At 40.6% G+C, this 15,894-nt stretch overlaps 1 protein-coding gene across 2 annotated transcripts in view; it reads left to right on the forward strand.

Annotated features, from left to right (window-relative positions):
* Positions 1-13,814, forward strand: part of TAOK3 (TAO kinase 3) — an 83,524-nt gene extending 69,710 nt beyond the window's left edge. For both annotated transcript variants that reach the window (XM_068990272.1, XM_068990271.1), the window contains 4 exons: positions 1,910-2,149; positions 3,520-3,732; positions 11,855-12,037; positions 13,054-13,814. In XM_068990272.1, the coding sequence (XP_068846373.1) occupies positions 1,910-2,149; positions 3,520-3,732; positions 11,855-12,037; positions 13,054-13,215 (798 nt within the window). In that variant the 3' untranslated portion in view covers positions 13,216-13,814. The remainder of the gene's footprint in view (positions 1-1,909; positions 2,150-3,519; positions 3,733-11,854; positions 12,038-13,053) is intronic.
* Positions 13,815-15,894: the final 2,080 nt, after the last annotated feature.

Raw genomic sequence — 15,894 nt, forward strand, 5'->3', positions numbered from 1 at the left:
CTATTGTTCTGATATTATATTCAGCTCAAGGGCTTTCTCCTTTCCTTGCTCTTCTTAACTAGTAGTGATAACATTCTTTTTGGAAATCTTCTAGCAAATAATCTTCATCTCTTTTGTATCTCTTACCACTTCCAACCTTGCACTTTTGAAAAAAAAAAAAACATAAAATTTATGTCCCTGTATTAATCAAGCTTCTTTTGTTTGAATCTTACTGAAATTTATTTGAGCTGGTTAAAACCAAAACCAGGGTATTTTCTACAGAAAGATAGGAATGTTTCATAAAGCCCAGTAGCAATAATATAGCTGGACCTACAAGGAGAGCTTAGAACCAGTCAGGAACTTGGGTATCAGTATATTTCCTGCCCTTCTTTCTTCTCTGTTTATCATTCTTTTTGCTCTGAAGCTCAGCTTTATCTAATCCTTAGCCCTTGTAGCAGTAGGTGGCTACCACATATGTAATTCTTAATATGCCCCTCAGTTCTAACCACACACACAGAGATTAACTGTCCCTGAATCCAAATCCCCAAGAGAGAAGATAGACTGATTCAGTGTGCTGTGAGTTGAGCATATACTTTCATAAGTGTCTATTACATTTCCCTGTTAGGGTGTTAGCAAGTTGGCCACCAAGTCATGGCTTAGTAAATATTTTTATGTACCCAAAGAACATGTTTCACAGCTTTGATACACTACCATTCAGGAAATATTCTTGAATTGGTGAATAAAAAAGTTTCACCCAACTTCCTCCTTCCTTTTTTTTTAATTCTAGTTTCCTTTCTTTCCCCCTTCAACAAAAGAGAAAGACATGAGTAAAACTGGGAGGAGCAGAATTATTAGCTCTAGAAATGACCAAACAGACTGTAATGGAAAAGATGAATGGGGAGAGATCTCATCTGCTTTTTCCCAGTGAGCGCTGATCTCTGAGATTTTGAAAAATAGATAATTGGCCTACTTTTGATACATGCAAAAGCAGGGTATTTCCCCCAAAACTAGGAACACTGCAGACATGATCAGTTTAATAGAGCGATTCTCAACTCTGACTGCATATTAAATCTACCTGTCACTTTTCACTTTCATGCATTGGAGGAGGAAATGGCAACCCACTCCAGTATTCTTGCCTGGAGAATCGCAGGGACGAGGGAGCCTGGTGGGCTGCCATCTATGGAGTCGCACAGAGTTGGACACAACTGAAGTGACTTAGCAGCAGCAGCAGCAAAGAACTCTTAGGGGCTTCCCTGTTGACTCAGTGGTAAAGAATCCACCTGCCAAGCAGATGTGGGTTCAGTCCCTGGGTCAGGAAGATCCCTTGGAGAAGGAAATAGCAACCCACTCCAGTATTCTTGCCTGTGAAATTCTATGGACAGAGAGAGGAGCCTGGCAGGCTACAGTTCGTGGGGTCGCAAAGTGTTGGACACAACTTAGCAACTAAACAGTAGCAGAGAACTCTTAAAACTATCAATGTCAGGGTCACACTCCACTCGGTTTTCAGAATTTCAGGTTATGAGACTCAGGCATCTTTTGGTTTAAAAGCTTCCTCACATAATATAAATGGGCAGCCAGCCAGCCTAACTAAATAAACATTTATTTAGACCTATGCATAACACATCACCTAATTAAGGCTGTCCGCAGCTCTGTGAGGTAAGAAGGGGGTCAGGCAGAATTAATCCCATTTTACAGGTAGAGTAGTTGTGGTGGCTCTGAAGATGCCCAAGTTGTAAGTGGTGGAACCACATACAGAATCTCAGTCTCCAGGGATTGTTCATCTAGTCTTATTAAGTCATGCCGCCAAACACTAATGGGCAATTAAGAGACAGTTAATAGTGTTGTTCCTTGCCATCCCTTACTGAGTGGTGACTTTCCTCCAGTTCATCTCCATTCATCTCTCTCCATGTACTTTTTTTGCTAAATGCAGGAACTAAATAAAAAGAGGACACAGAAGGAGATGGAGCATGCCATGCTGATCCGGCACGATGAGTCCACCCGAGAGCTTGAGTACAGGCAGCTGCACACGTTACAGAAACTCCGCATGGATCTGATCCGGCTACAGCACCAGACTGAACTGGAAAACCAGCTGGAGTACAATAAGAGGCGAGAGAGGGAACTGCACAGAAAGCATGTCATGGAACTTCGGCAACAGCCAAAAAACTTAAAGGTGAGAAGAAATTCCCTGGTTTGTGTTCCAAAACACAGTTAGGCTATATCAGTGGTTCCTGCACATGGATGACTGTCAGAGTCACCTGGGCAACTCCATAAAATTGCACTTTTCAGGGCCCCTCGGCTACTGAATCAGAAGCACAAGAGTCTGGGTATAACAGACTCCTAAAGGGATGTTTCTGGGCCATGTGATACCTCCATTTTTTCTTTGTATCCATTATATACAACCTCTTTGACCCCCTTCATGACATTCTCTCTTTAAAATTATAACACATAAAATAACAGCAGTCCGTGGTTCTTATCCCAGAAAATGAGGAAGTTACCTGACAAAATATAGCAGATAAATTTTATCAGTAATGCCAGTCATATTATTGGTGTTAGTTACCTTGAGTGCTACTCTATTGAGAAAGGCTCTAAGGCCATATCCACACTTAGTAATAAAGAGTATAATTTATTAGTAACATCTGTCCCGGGCATGGGAATCAGCAGTGACATACCAAGCATTTATTTTACCTACATTAGAAATATGGAGCTCCTTTAGCCCTCACTACCTCCAGAGAATTTTAGCCGACTACTCATTAACAAGCTATGTGGACTAAGCCATTGCTATATGTCAAGGAAGTCATTGTCAGTATTTTCAAAGATACAAGGTCAGCCTCAACCACACTGGCCATGCTTCTCTCTAGCCAGATGCTAACTTGTCTAATTAGTGATCCTTGTCTTCCAAATTCCTCCACATGTTCATGAAGTGTACATGTGACTGTCAAGCAACGTAATGGAATGCCTTTTGGACTTACAATTAAAAACCCCACCTTATCTTTGCCAAAATGCATATTTGATGTTGCTATATGCAAGTAGTGGGAATGGGTTGTGGTGTGAAGTGTAATCCAGTGTTGTCCTTTATTGATTTGTCAAGGAGAAACAGAGCAGTGAGAGATGACTTATATGTTGCCATCCCCTTTCTTACTTGGAAATGGGGGAAAACAATTAAAAAGAGGTGAGGCAACAAGCAATAGAAGACACCGAAATTTTTGATTAGGAAACCACTGAAATAATGAACAAGCTTTTTACAAACCAAGCTTCACAGTATTCCACAATCTTCTTCGAGTTGTGATTTTGTAAAAATTCAGTTTTTAAATCTATTTGTAAATTCAAAACAACTTTTATTCAGACAATAAAACCAAAAGTATTGGTAGAGTTAACTCCTGTCTGTGACTTATGTATTATTTTCATTATCATTGGCTAGTAGTATCGGTCACTGCACCAAAAGACAGTTGGTCCCAGAACCTATACTGTTGGATGAGAATGGAAGACTTTCTGTGTTTACTGATGTGTCTTTCTTTTCCTTTTGTCACTTTTTCTATACAGGCCATGGAAATGCAAATTAAAAAACAGTTTCAGGACACTTGCAAAGTACAGACCAAACAGTATAAAGCACTCAAGAATCACCAGTTGGAAGTTACTCCAAAGAATGAGCACAAAACAATCTTAAAGACACTGAAAGATGAGCAGACAAGAAAACTTGCCATTTTGGCAGAGCAGTATGAACAGAGTATAAATGAAATGATGGCCTCTCAAGCGGTAAGTGGTTTAGGTTCAGTGCCACAGCTTCAAGAGCTTTAGGAATCAAGAAAATTCAAGATCCAGCCTTTTGGTCCCAGGATGATTCTTGTGCACATTTAAGATATTGGTATTTTTCCACCCAAAGAACTGAAGGAAATGACGACGCTGAATAAAGCCAAGCCAGTGCGGATACTTGCTGGAGTGTGTTTTAAGAGATGGAATTCAAGGAATAATGCGCTAAATGAGACCTGTGGCACATAGGTTCTTAGAGGGCACAGTGCAATAGATACCGCATGTAATAATATCATAATTTCATTCACCAAAGATTTCACAGCTAATGTCAGGCACAAATGAATGAGACACACAGACACATTCATTTGCTAAAATCTTATTAAGCACCTATGCTCAGCACTCTGCTGGGCTCAGAGATAAGAGTGATGAGCTAGAGAGATGATAGTGGTCCCTGTCCTCACACATCTGTCAGTCAAGTAAGAGGGTCAGATAATTAAGCAATGAAAATAAAACATAAAAGTGCTTTGAACTGGGAGGTGCCAGGATCTATGGGAGGGTAAGTAGGAGCAACTAATCTGGTCTAGGAAAAGTGTCTCATCAGGAGCCAAGAAGCATGAAGGAATTTATTGATGCAGAGAGGTTACATGGAAAAGGGCCTACATAGACAGAGGCTCAAAGATAGAAAGTGTGCATTTGGGGAGTGAAAGAACTTTGGTATGAGCCCAAAAGTTCAAGGAGGAGGATTGTGGGAGCCCAAAATGGAGAAATCGTAACTTAGATCTTAGTGAACCAGGAATGGGAATTTGCCCAGTAATTCAGTGAAGGTTTCACAAGGAGATGACTCTTAAAAGAGTAATAGTTGGTCAAATGAGCAGAAATGGAAAAATTACTCCTGGCAGACAATACAGTATATGTAAAGATTCCAGGGCCTGAAAGAGGATGGTGCATTTGAGAAACGATGAGTAGTTGGTGGTAGGAGGATGACAGGCAGCTGGTGGATAGCCAGGGGTCAGAGCCTCAAAAGCCAGGAGTGTGGACATTCTATCAACAATGGAGAGCTGCTAAAAGGACTTGCCCAGTGGTCCAGTGGTTAAGACTGCACTTCCACTGCAGGGGGCATGGTTAGGGGACCAAGATCCTACATGCGTGCATTGTGGCCAAATAGAGAGCTACTGAAATCTATCTAGAGAAGGAAAGTGACAGGATCCATTGTGGGCTGTAGAAAGATACTGGCCGTAAATGTGGCAAATGCCGGTAATGAGACCTGTTAGAAAGCTATTGTAATAGTCCAGGGGGAACAAATGAAGCCCTGAACTAAGAACATGATAATGGAGATACTGAGGAGGGAGAGGAGGATTTGAGAAATATTTAGGAGGTAGAATAGAGAGAACTTAGGGACCAATTTGAGAGGTAGGTTTGATAATAGCGGAACTGGTCACCATTTTACCAAGAGAGAAAATCAGAAGGAGAAATGAGTTTGGGCGCCTTGAAGATACTTGACCTGTTAACTGAGCTCTGTGGGTATCTAGGTGGAAAGGTGCAGAGATGGGAATCTTCAGTTCAAAAGGGTGTCAGGATTAACATCAAAAAGTTAATCATTGTTGACTTCCCTGGTGGTCCAGCGGTTAAGATTCCGCATTTCAAATGCAGGGGGCTCAGGTTTGATCCCTGGTTGAGTTTGATACCTAGGCGAGGAAGAGGAACTAAGATGCCACATGCCATGCATCATGGCCAAAAAGATTTTTAATTTAAAGTTTTTTAAATTTAAAAGACTTCCCTGGCCATCCAGTGGATAAGACTGTGCTTCTGAGGCAGGGGGCACAGGTTCAGTTCCTGATTGGGGAACTAAAATCACTGATGCCATGAGACACAGCTTTAAAAAAAGAGTCATTATTATATGGAGGCAGTTGTAGCTGTTGGGAATACCTGAGACCTCCAAGGGATAGAAGATTGTGTTTAAAGAGGAAAAGGACTCAGAACAGAGTAGTGGGCACCAACATTTGAGGGCAAAGTAGAAGTTAGACCAAAGAAGACGAATAACCAGAATTGTGGAAGGGGAACCAAAAGGAGTGTCACAGAAGCCAGAACAAAGGTTTCTAGTTGATGAATTCAGATGTTTCAGAGAGACCAGGTGGACCCAGCAGTGGTTTTGTCCATTGCTTGTCACAGACAGTGGAGTGCTGGAAATGGGAAAAAGGGAATATAGAATGAGATAAAAACTGTGAGACTGCTCTTCCCAGATTCTTGTCAGTGAAGGAAAGGCAAAATAGAGCTCTAGCTAAAGGAAGAAACAGTTAAAGGGGAACTTCTATTAATTGGAAAGGCTTAAACATGTCCTTAGTTGAGGATAGAAACCAGTGTAATTCATTCATCCATTCATCTAATAAGTAGTTATTGAATGCTTCTGCTGTGCCCCTGACATCCAGAAATAATGTGGTGAAAAAAACAGGTTGATAATGTCCTCATGGAATTTATGAAAGAGTAAAGAAAACAGATGTTGGAAAAGTCTACATGTAACAGCAGAACAAGTGCAGTGTGCCCACAGAGCGAAGCTAGTCTAGAGAGTCAGGAAAGGGCTCTCAGACAAAATGATTGTTTAAGCCGAGGGGTAGGGGCAGAGCGAAGCTAGTCTAGAGAGTCAGGAAAGGGCTCTCAGACAAAATGATTGTTTAAGCCGAGGGGTAGGGAGCACATTCTAGGCAAAAGAAACTATTACACATTTGTAAAGATGGGAAAGACAGTGTCACTTTTAAAAAACTCAAAGTCCATTGTATTTGGAATATAGAGAACTAGGAGGCAACTAACGCGAGAATAAGACTAGATCATGTATAGGCTGGTAAGCTTTCTTAAGAATTTTGATCTTATCCTAAAAGCATTGGGAAGCCATTAAAGAGCATTAAGGAGGAGACATGTCAGATTTACATTTTTAAATGATAACTTAGGTGAAATGTGGAGAATGGCTTGGGAGATAGCGAGTGCAGGTATAAGGAGAGCATGCATAAAGTTGCTGCCTTTAACTGGGTGTGAAGGAATGGTGGCCAGACTAGAGAGGGAACAGGATGAAGCAGAAAGTGACTCAGTTTGAGAGCGAGGCAGGAGGTGGAACTAGAAGCATTTAGTAACAGATTGAATGTGGAGAGTGAGATATTAAGAATGACACCCAGTCTCTGGTTTGAATAAAATGGTAGATGATGATACCATTTATCTATATGGTCAAAAAATGAATCGGAAATTGGAAAAGTGGGAAGGAAACACTGATTGAAGCGAAGTCACTCAGTCGTGTCTGACTCTTTGCAACCCCGTGGACTGTAGCCTACCAGGCTCCTCAATCCATGGAATTCTCCAGGCAGGAATACTGGAGTGGATTGCCATTTCCTTCTCTAGGGGATCTTCCCGACCTAGGGATTGAACCTGGGTCTCTCACGTTACAGGCAGACGCTTTACCATTTGAGCCGAAACAATGATTAGTTAGTATCATTAGGTTGGTGCAAAAGTAATTACAGTTTCAGACCCTAAATTTTAAATCATTATAACGAGGCTCAAACATATCTTTATTAATCAAAATAGGAACCATTATAATCAACACATTTTTACCAATAAGAAATAAGTTTGTTTATTCTTGTAGCATAAAAATCTGTGCTTCAGAATTCAGCAAACTTTTGGAAAACATTTTCTGCCGCCTCCTGGTTATGGAAGCATTTTCCCTACAAAAAGTTGTCTAGATGCTTGAAGAAGTGGAAGTTGGTTGGCGAGAGGTCAGGTGAATATGGCAGATGAAGCAAAACTTCGTAGCCCAGTTCATTGAACTTTTGAAGCATTGGTTGTGCAACGTGCACTTGAGCATTGTTGTGGAGAAGAATTGGACCCTTTCTGTTGACCGATGCTGGCTGCAGGAGTTGCCGTTTTTGGTGCATCTCATCAGTTTGCTGAGCATACTTCTCAGATGTAATGTTTTCACCGGGATTCAGAAAGCTGTAGTGGATCAAGTGACAGCAGACCACCAAACATTCACTTTGACCTTTTTTGGTACAAGTTTGGCTTTGAGAAGTGCTTTGGCTTCTCAGTCCATCCACTGACCTGGTCATCACTGGTTGTCATATAAAATCCACTTTTCATTGCACATCTCAATTCAATCAAGAAATTGTCATCGCTTGCACAGAATAAGAGAAGATGTCACTTCAAAACAATGATTTTTTTTAATTTTTGGTCAGCTCACGAGGCACCCATTTACCAAGTTTTTTCACCTTTCCAATTTGCTTTAAATGCTGAACGACCATAGAACAGTCAACACTTGAGTTCTTGGGCAACTTCTCATGTGCTTAGAAGATCAGCTTTTATGATCCTCTCAGTTGGTCATTATCAACTTCTGATGGCTGGCCTCTGTGCTTCTCATCTTCAAGCCTCTTGTTTACTTTGCAAAACTCCTTGAGTGACCACTGCACTGTATGTTCATTAGCAGTTCCTGGGCCAAATTCGTTGTTGATGTTGTGAGTTGTCTCCACTGTTTTATGACCCATTTTACACTCAAATAAGAAAATCACTTGAATTTGCTTTTTGTCTAACATCATTTCCATAGTCCAAAGTACATATAAAATAAACAGTAAGTAATAATTCATTAGCAAAAACCATAAATCAAGAAATGTGAATTAAAATGTATAACATAACCACATTTATTTAAGAATGTATTTCGATATCAAATGCAATGCAAAACCACAGTTACTTTTGCACCAACGTAATAGTCATGTTGAGGGACTTCCCTGGCAGTCCAGTGGTTAAGACTGCACATCCACTGCAGAGGGCGAGGGTTCGATCCCTGGTCAGGGAACTAAGATCCCGCATGCTGCATAGTGCAACCAGAAAAATACACACACACATATATGTGTGTGTGTGTGTGTGTGTGTATATATATATATATGTGTGTGTGTGTGTATATATATATATATTAGTCATATATATATATATAAGTCATATATATATATATTAGTCATATATATATAGTCATATATATATATATATATATATATAAGTCATATATATATATATTAGTCATGTTGAGCTTGAAGGCCTGGGAACCATCCAAATGAAGATATCTCGTATAGTGTGGATAAGCTAGCCTGGATCTCAGAAACGAAGTCTGAAATAGAGGTGTGGTTATGGGAATCATTTGCAGAAAGATGGTAATTGAAACCTTTGAGATAGATGAGACTCCTTAGGAAGGGAGGTTAGAGGAAGAAGACTGATAAAGCCCTAAGGAGCACCCACATTTAATGACCCAGTGAGGGGTAGAGAATAACTGGAAGAGGAGAGGAAGGGAGGAAAAACCAAGAGAGTGCGGTGTCTCAGAAGACAGGATAGAATCCAGGAAGGAAGGGGCAGCCCACAGTATCAAATGTTGCTGGGAGGACAGGTAAGATAAGCGCCCCTTCAGGATGGTCAGAGATGAGATGTAAGATCAGGGCAAGGGGTGCATATAGGGGTTAAAGGTAAGAAGGAGAGAATTAGCAGTGGGGACACAAAGATTGGTGGAATTCCAATAAAGATTGGGTTTTGTTCCTATTTGTAATTCTCAGCATCTGCTACAATGCCTAGCATCCAACAAGTGCTCAATGGATGTTTGCTACATAAGATGAGAGAGAACAGGGTCAGGAATATAGGTTCATGATTGCCCTTGAATAAAAGAAGAGAAATAACCTTTCCTTCTGTGGCAGGGAGGAGATAAAAGTACAGATGATAATTACAGCTTCCTTTACTACCCACTTACCATGTGCTAGGGACTGTCATAAGTATTTTGTGTTATCTAATTTTTGTGAATCCCCTCTAACCTTTGAAGTAGTTACTTTTTTTAAACCCTGATTTACCTGTGAAGAAACTGAGGTTTATTGAAGTTGTTACTTGCTTAGGGTAAAGATTAACAAACTTTCTGTAAAGGGGCAGATGGTAAATGTTTTAGGCTTTTGTGGACCACAGAGTCTCTGTCACAACTACTCAACTCTGCCATTGTCATACAAAAGCAGTCATAGATAGTCCAGCCATGAATGAGCGTGTCTGTTCCAGGAAAACTTCATTTACAGAAATAGGCAGCAAGCCAAATTTGCCCTTTGGGCCATAGTGTACCCACTCTTGACTTAGAGGGTCATTTACTGGTAAGTAGCTAATTAGTGGTGGAACTGCGATTTGAACACGTTTGGGGGGACCCTGTAAACCTGTATGCCTGGCCACTACTACATTATGCTGCTTCTGTGACATCCCTTTCTTGAATTTAACCCAGTAGAGGGAACAGACCTGTTATTTACCTATACTTTTATAAAACTTCTTAATGGATTTGATATGTGCAACTTTAAATACTGGAATATCCTCTCATTTCTAGACTGACACGTTTTTAGAGTCAGAGCTGGTTAAGAGTAACATAGTTACTGACATTAATAATGGAATGCCAGAAATAAAAGAAGACAGGTGATTCAGTGGTCTGAATTGTCCAGAGAATGAGCCTCTGGCCAGTACTCATGACAGTTAGCCAAACCAGGTAGAAAACAATAGACTTCATTCCCTTTATTGGTAAGAAGCCTCCCATATCAAGAGGGAATCAAGAACAACCTCATTGGGAGCCATAAACCCTTTTGGCTTTACCTGAGCTTGTTGCTGCTACAGAGTGACCCTTCTTTGTGTCTAGTATCTCTTCTCCCTTCACTTGTCATTGGGAAAATGAGAAGAGTGGCATCCTCTAGTGGGTTTGAGTGAAAATTGGTTAGGATTAATTATTAGAAAGTACTTTGGAAACATAACTCCATTATTTATTTTATGTTCCTTTGATAGAGTACACTTCTCCAAAAGTACAAAAGAAGACACTATAAAAATAGCTTTATAAAACTATTCTAATAACATTTCAAAAAGCCATAACTCAGTCAAGAGATTAAGAAATGTTACTTGTCATAAATTGTACAGAATAGGGAAGGCCGTTTAAGGTAGAAAGTAAATATCTTGGCTAAGCAGTCTGTATGGAAACATGCCAATATACTCAGGGTAGACAGAACTGTCTAATTCAAGGGTTCTAATCTTATAGTCCCCAGCTGAACTGAGGGCCTGCTAAATCTAGACCAAACTAAACCTGGTGGGACAGGAGGGCCATCATCCCTAAACACAGTCCTGCTAATGGCCCTAAATTTTTGACTGTACTTATTGAAAGGCTGGCGTTTCTGCTGCTTGCCTTGGCCCATTCCCCACACAGGATCAGTATCCTGGTGAATAAATAATACAAAGTATGGGTGCTGCAGGGAGCAAGGGAAACTTTATCTAGATTTCACTACTTCAAACTGGAATATGCCCCTTAAGATTATCCAGGCTACCTTCTATGGGGAAGAGATTTTTGAACGACTTGAGTTTTTGATGGCTGGCCAGCAGGATAAAGTATAGCCAGCATTATAGGGACCAGCTTTACTTGCTAGAACATAATGGTGCTGTGGTATACTCCTCAAATGTTATGGAGATTGGGCTCTTTTTTCTTCTTCTTATTCTTAGAGCTAAGGATATCTAAATGTATGATGGTTTGGGGCTTAAAGATATCTAAATATGGAAATGGTTAGTCAAAATAATGACAGCAGCTGATGTTTACTGATCCTTTGGTAGACATCAAGAACTATGCCTAGAATTTTATATGAATTTTTTCATTTAATCCTCATACAAATCTTAGAAAGCAAGAAATATTATTGTTACTTGCTTGCGATGGAAAAAAAAGAGAGAGAGAGACTTGGAGAAATTAAGTAACTTACTAAGGTGACACACCTCAGTGAATAGTGAGGCTGGAATTCTAGCTCAGGAGTCTGCTTCTGAAAGCCTATAGGCTTAATCTCTGGAGTGTGGCGCTTTCCTGGCTAGTGTAGTTTTAAGAAAGCCAGATTTCCTTAAGAATGTTTTTGCTTTCTTAAGAATGTTTTTTTTAAAAAGGAAGTGTTTTTAGAACTTGTAGCCCATCAGGCCAAATGTGCTATCTTTGATTTGTAACTCTGAATGTAGCCAGGGCATCTGTTTTCCTGAGGGGCCCAATTCAGTCCAGACAAGGAAGCATCCTCCCGTAGTCACCATGCACTGTAAGCTAGGAGCCAATCACAGTATGTGTCTTCTTTGCCCACAGTTACGGCTAGATGAGGCTCAAGAAGCAGAATGCCAGGCCTTGAGGCTACAGCTCCAGCAGGAAATGGAGCTACTCAATGCCTACCAGAGCAAAATCAAGATGCAAACAGAGGCACAACATGAACGTGAGCTCCAGAAGCTAGAGCAGAGGGTGTCTCTGCGCAGAGCACATCTTGAACAGAAGGTATGAGCTTGTTGCCAAGGGGTCCTGTACCACTGGATGGAGGTTGAGCATGACCCTTGTTTGTGTAACCGGGGGTTAACAAGGTGCTGCTCCCTATGCACCTGCTTTGACCCTCATAGTGCCTGAGAGGTAGGCACAGTCCCCATTCCACAGGCAGGACGCTGAGGCTCAAAAGGCTTAGATTACATGTGTAAATCTGATCCCACAGCCTGAATTCTGTCTATTACTCTGCTCAGAAACCCTCCACCTTCACAGTCTGAGGGCTGACACAGGTAACTAGGTAGCTGATTTGACATATGAAAGGTACTATAAGTTGATAGCATGGCCACTGAATGGCCCAAAGAAGCCAAATGCAGATCTGGTTTTTGTTCTCAGCTGTTTCTAAACCAAAAGAAAGCACCAGCAGAGCTGTTAAAAAAAATCAAAATGAAGAGAGACTGATATTGCTATACTTAATGTTATCAGATTTTTAAATATTTATTGCTTTTAGATGTTACAAGGAATATGAAGTAGAAAAGATGCCATAAAGCATCTCAAAGCCATTAAGTGTGTATTTGCTTAACTAGTTATTTGGGGTTTCTTCTGGTAGTTCCCAGAGGTCAACGAGAAAGACTATTTTCCCAGCTCCTGATCTAGAACTAAATTGCTAATGACCCAGGGGGCTTTTGACTCTCTCTGGGAAAGCTACATAATCTAATTGTTCTTGAGTGTCTTTTAGCTTCTCCTGAACCATCTCCTGCTGAGACAGGACACTGACCTAAATCAGTCCAGCTGCTTGACTTGCTAGCAGGGCAGTGCCAGCCCCAGGTGGCCCCAGACATTTTTATTCTTGTGAGCAACTTTTAAATATGATGGATGAGACACACAGCATCAATCACAGGACTCTCCCAGCCTGCCCCAGACTAGTTTAACACTTGGTTCCCATGTGTTTGTGTGTCATCTGTGTGCATCTCTGTGTATATGTATGCTGTTAGGGGCTCCTTTCCATTAAGAACTGCTCATTGTGCTTATTTCAGATTGAAGAAGAGCTGGCTGCCCTTCAGAAGGAACGCAGCGAGAGAATAAAGTACCTATTGGAAAGGCAAGAGCGAGAGATTGAAACTTTTGACATGGAGAGCCTCAGAATGGGATTTGGGAATTTGGTTACATTAGATTTTCCTAAGGAGGACTATAGATGAGATTAAATTTTTTTGCCATTTACAAAAAAAAAAAAAAAGAAAACAGAAAAAAATTCAGACCCTACAAAACCACATTCCCCATTTTAACGGGCGTTGCTCTCACTCTCTCTCTCTCTTACTCTTACTGACATCGTGTCGGACTAGTGCCTGTTTATTCTTACTCCATCAGGGGCCCCCTTCCTCCCCCCGTGTCAACTTTCAGTGCTGGCCAGAACTTGGCCATCTCTTCTATTCATAGTACATGTCACAGTATTGATGTGATTCAAAATGTTTCAGTGAAAACTTTGGACACAGTTTTAACAAAACCAATAAACCAACAACAACAACAAAAAGTGGATGTATATTGCTTTAAGCAATCACTCATTACCACCAATCTGTGAAAGTAAAGCAAAAAAAAATAATAATAATAAATGCCAAGGGGGAGAGAGACACAATATCCGCAGCCTTACACCTTAACTAGCTGCTGCATTATTTTATTTTATTTTATTTTTTGGTATTTATTCATCAGGAATTAAAAAAAAAAAACAAAGTTTTATTAAAGATTGAAAATTTGATACATTTTACAGAAACTAATTGTGATGTACATATCAGTGGTGACATATTATTACTTTTTTGGGGAATGGGGTGGGTGGGTGGGGTGAAGAGATCTTGTGATTTTTAAGAACCTGCTGGCAAGAGTTTAACTTGTCTTCAGCATATTCTGATTGTATCATAATCATTTTCTGCTGTTGCAGAGGATGTGAATACACTTAAGGAGCTCACAGAATCCCAGTAGCACAAATTGGGCTTTGGCAAATCGTGTATTTTGTGTATAGAAGGAATTTAAGGAGAGGTATTACTTATTTTCATATTGTATTTTAACTGTTTCTCTGATCAAATTTTTTTACTTCCTCCTCTAGTCCTCCCCACCTCCCTCCTTTTCCAATTCAGTATTTGGAGTTCAACACTGTCTCTCAATCAGATCATCTTGATCTTTTTTCTTTATTTCCCTACCCCTCCCTAAATCCCATATCTTGGTCATAAATATTGCATTATTCACACTTTCAAACTGTGTATTTTCTTACAATAAAAAATGATGGAAAAAAAAAAGGCTTTACTTCTTTTGCATGCACTTTAAAAAAAAACAAAACATTTTTCAGGTTCCAAGGAAGAGCATGATAACTGTCAGAGCTTTTAATTATATTTGTAAATAAAAGTGTTCATCACATTGCCTTGCTGTGTTCTTGTAGCAGGAAGTTTCCTTTCTAGATTCGTCAGTTCCTAACGCAGGAGAGCCGCCCTCCAGAAACCATTCTCCATGGCCCCTCAGGAAGAGCCATTCAAGATTTTCAGGTAAAGCTGTGTCTTCAAGTTCTTCTACAGAGCTGAAGATGGTGTCACACTGTCTGAAGTTGTCAGTTCACCTTTTTACTCTTAAGAATAGAAGGTGGCACATGTCACACACACACACACACACACACTGTGCCAGTCGTAGGAGAATGTATTGCTGAGAGAAGTTCAGTTCAGTCGCCCAGTCATGCGACCCCATGGACTGCAGCATGCCAGGCTTCCCTGTCCATCACCAACTCCTGTAGCTTGCTCAAACTCATATCCATTGAGTCAGTGATGCCATCCAACCATCTCATTCTCTGTCATTCCCTTCTTCTCCCACCTTCAGTCTGTCCCAGCATCAGGGTCTTTTCAAATGAGTCACTTCTTCACATCAGGTGGCCAAAGTATTGGAGTTTCTGCTTCAGCATCAGTCCTTCCAGTGAATATTCAGGACTCATTTCTTTTAGGATGGACTGGTTGGATCTTCTTGCAGTCCAAGGGACTCTCAAGAGTCTTCTCCAACACCACAGTTCAAAAGCATCAATTCTTCATTGCTCAGCCTTCTTCACAGTCCAACTCTCACATCCATACATGACTACTGGAAAAACCTTAGTCTTGACTACACGGACCTTTGTTGCCAAAGTAATCTCTCTGCTTTTAAATATGCTGTCTAGGTTGGTCATAGCTTTTCTTCCAAGGAGTGTCTTAATTTCACAGCTGCGATCACCATCTGCAGTGATTTTGGAGCCCCAAAAATAAAGTCATCCACTGTTTCCCCATCTATTTGTCATGAAGTGGTGGGACCAGATGCCATGATCTTAGTTTTATATAAGCAGGTTGACAATATACAGCTTTGATGTACTCTTTTCCCTATTTGGAACCAGTCTGTTGTTCCATGTCCAGTTTCAACTGTTGCTTCCTGACCTGCATATAGGTTTCTCAAGAGGCAGGTCAGGTGGTCTGGTATTCCCATCTCTTTCAGAATTTCCCATAGTTTGTTGTGATCCACACAGTCAAAGGCTTTGACATAGTCAATAAAGCAGAAATAGATGTTTTCCTGGAACTCTCTTGCTTTTTCGATGATCCAGCAGATGTTGGTAATTTGATCTCTGGTTCCTCTGCCTTTTCTAAATCCAGCTTGAACATCTGGAAGTTCACGGTTCATGTATTGTTGAAGCCTGGCTTGGAGAATTTTGAGCATTACTTTACTAGCATGTGAGATGAGTGCAACTGTGCGGTAGTTTGAGCATTCTTTGACATTGCTTTTCTTTGGTATTAGAATGAAAACACCTTTTCCAGTCCTGTGGGCACTGTTGAGTTTTCCAAATTTGCTGCCATATTGAGTACAGCACTTTCACAGCAGCATCT

Source organism: Capricornis sumatraensis, chromosome 17 (genome assembly GCF_032405125.1).
Source record: "Capricornis sumatraensis isolate serow.1 chromosome 17, serow.2, whole genome shotgun sequence".
NCBI lineage: Eukaryota > Metazoa > Chordata > Mammalia > Artiodactyla > Bovidae > Capricornis > Capricornis sumatraensis.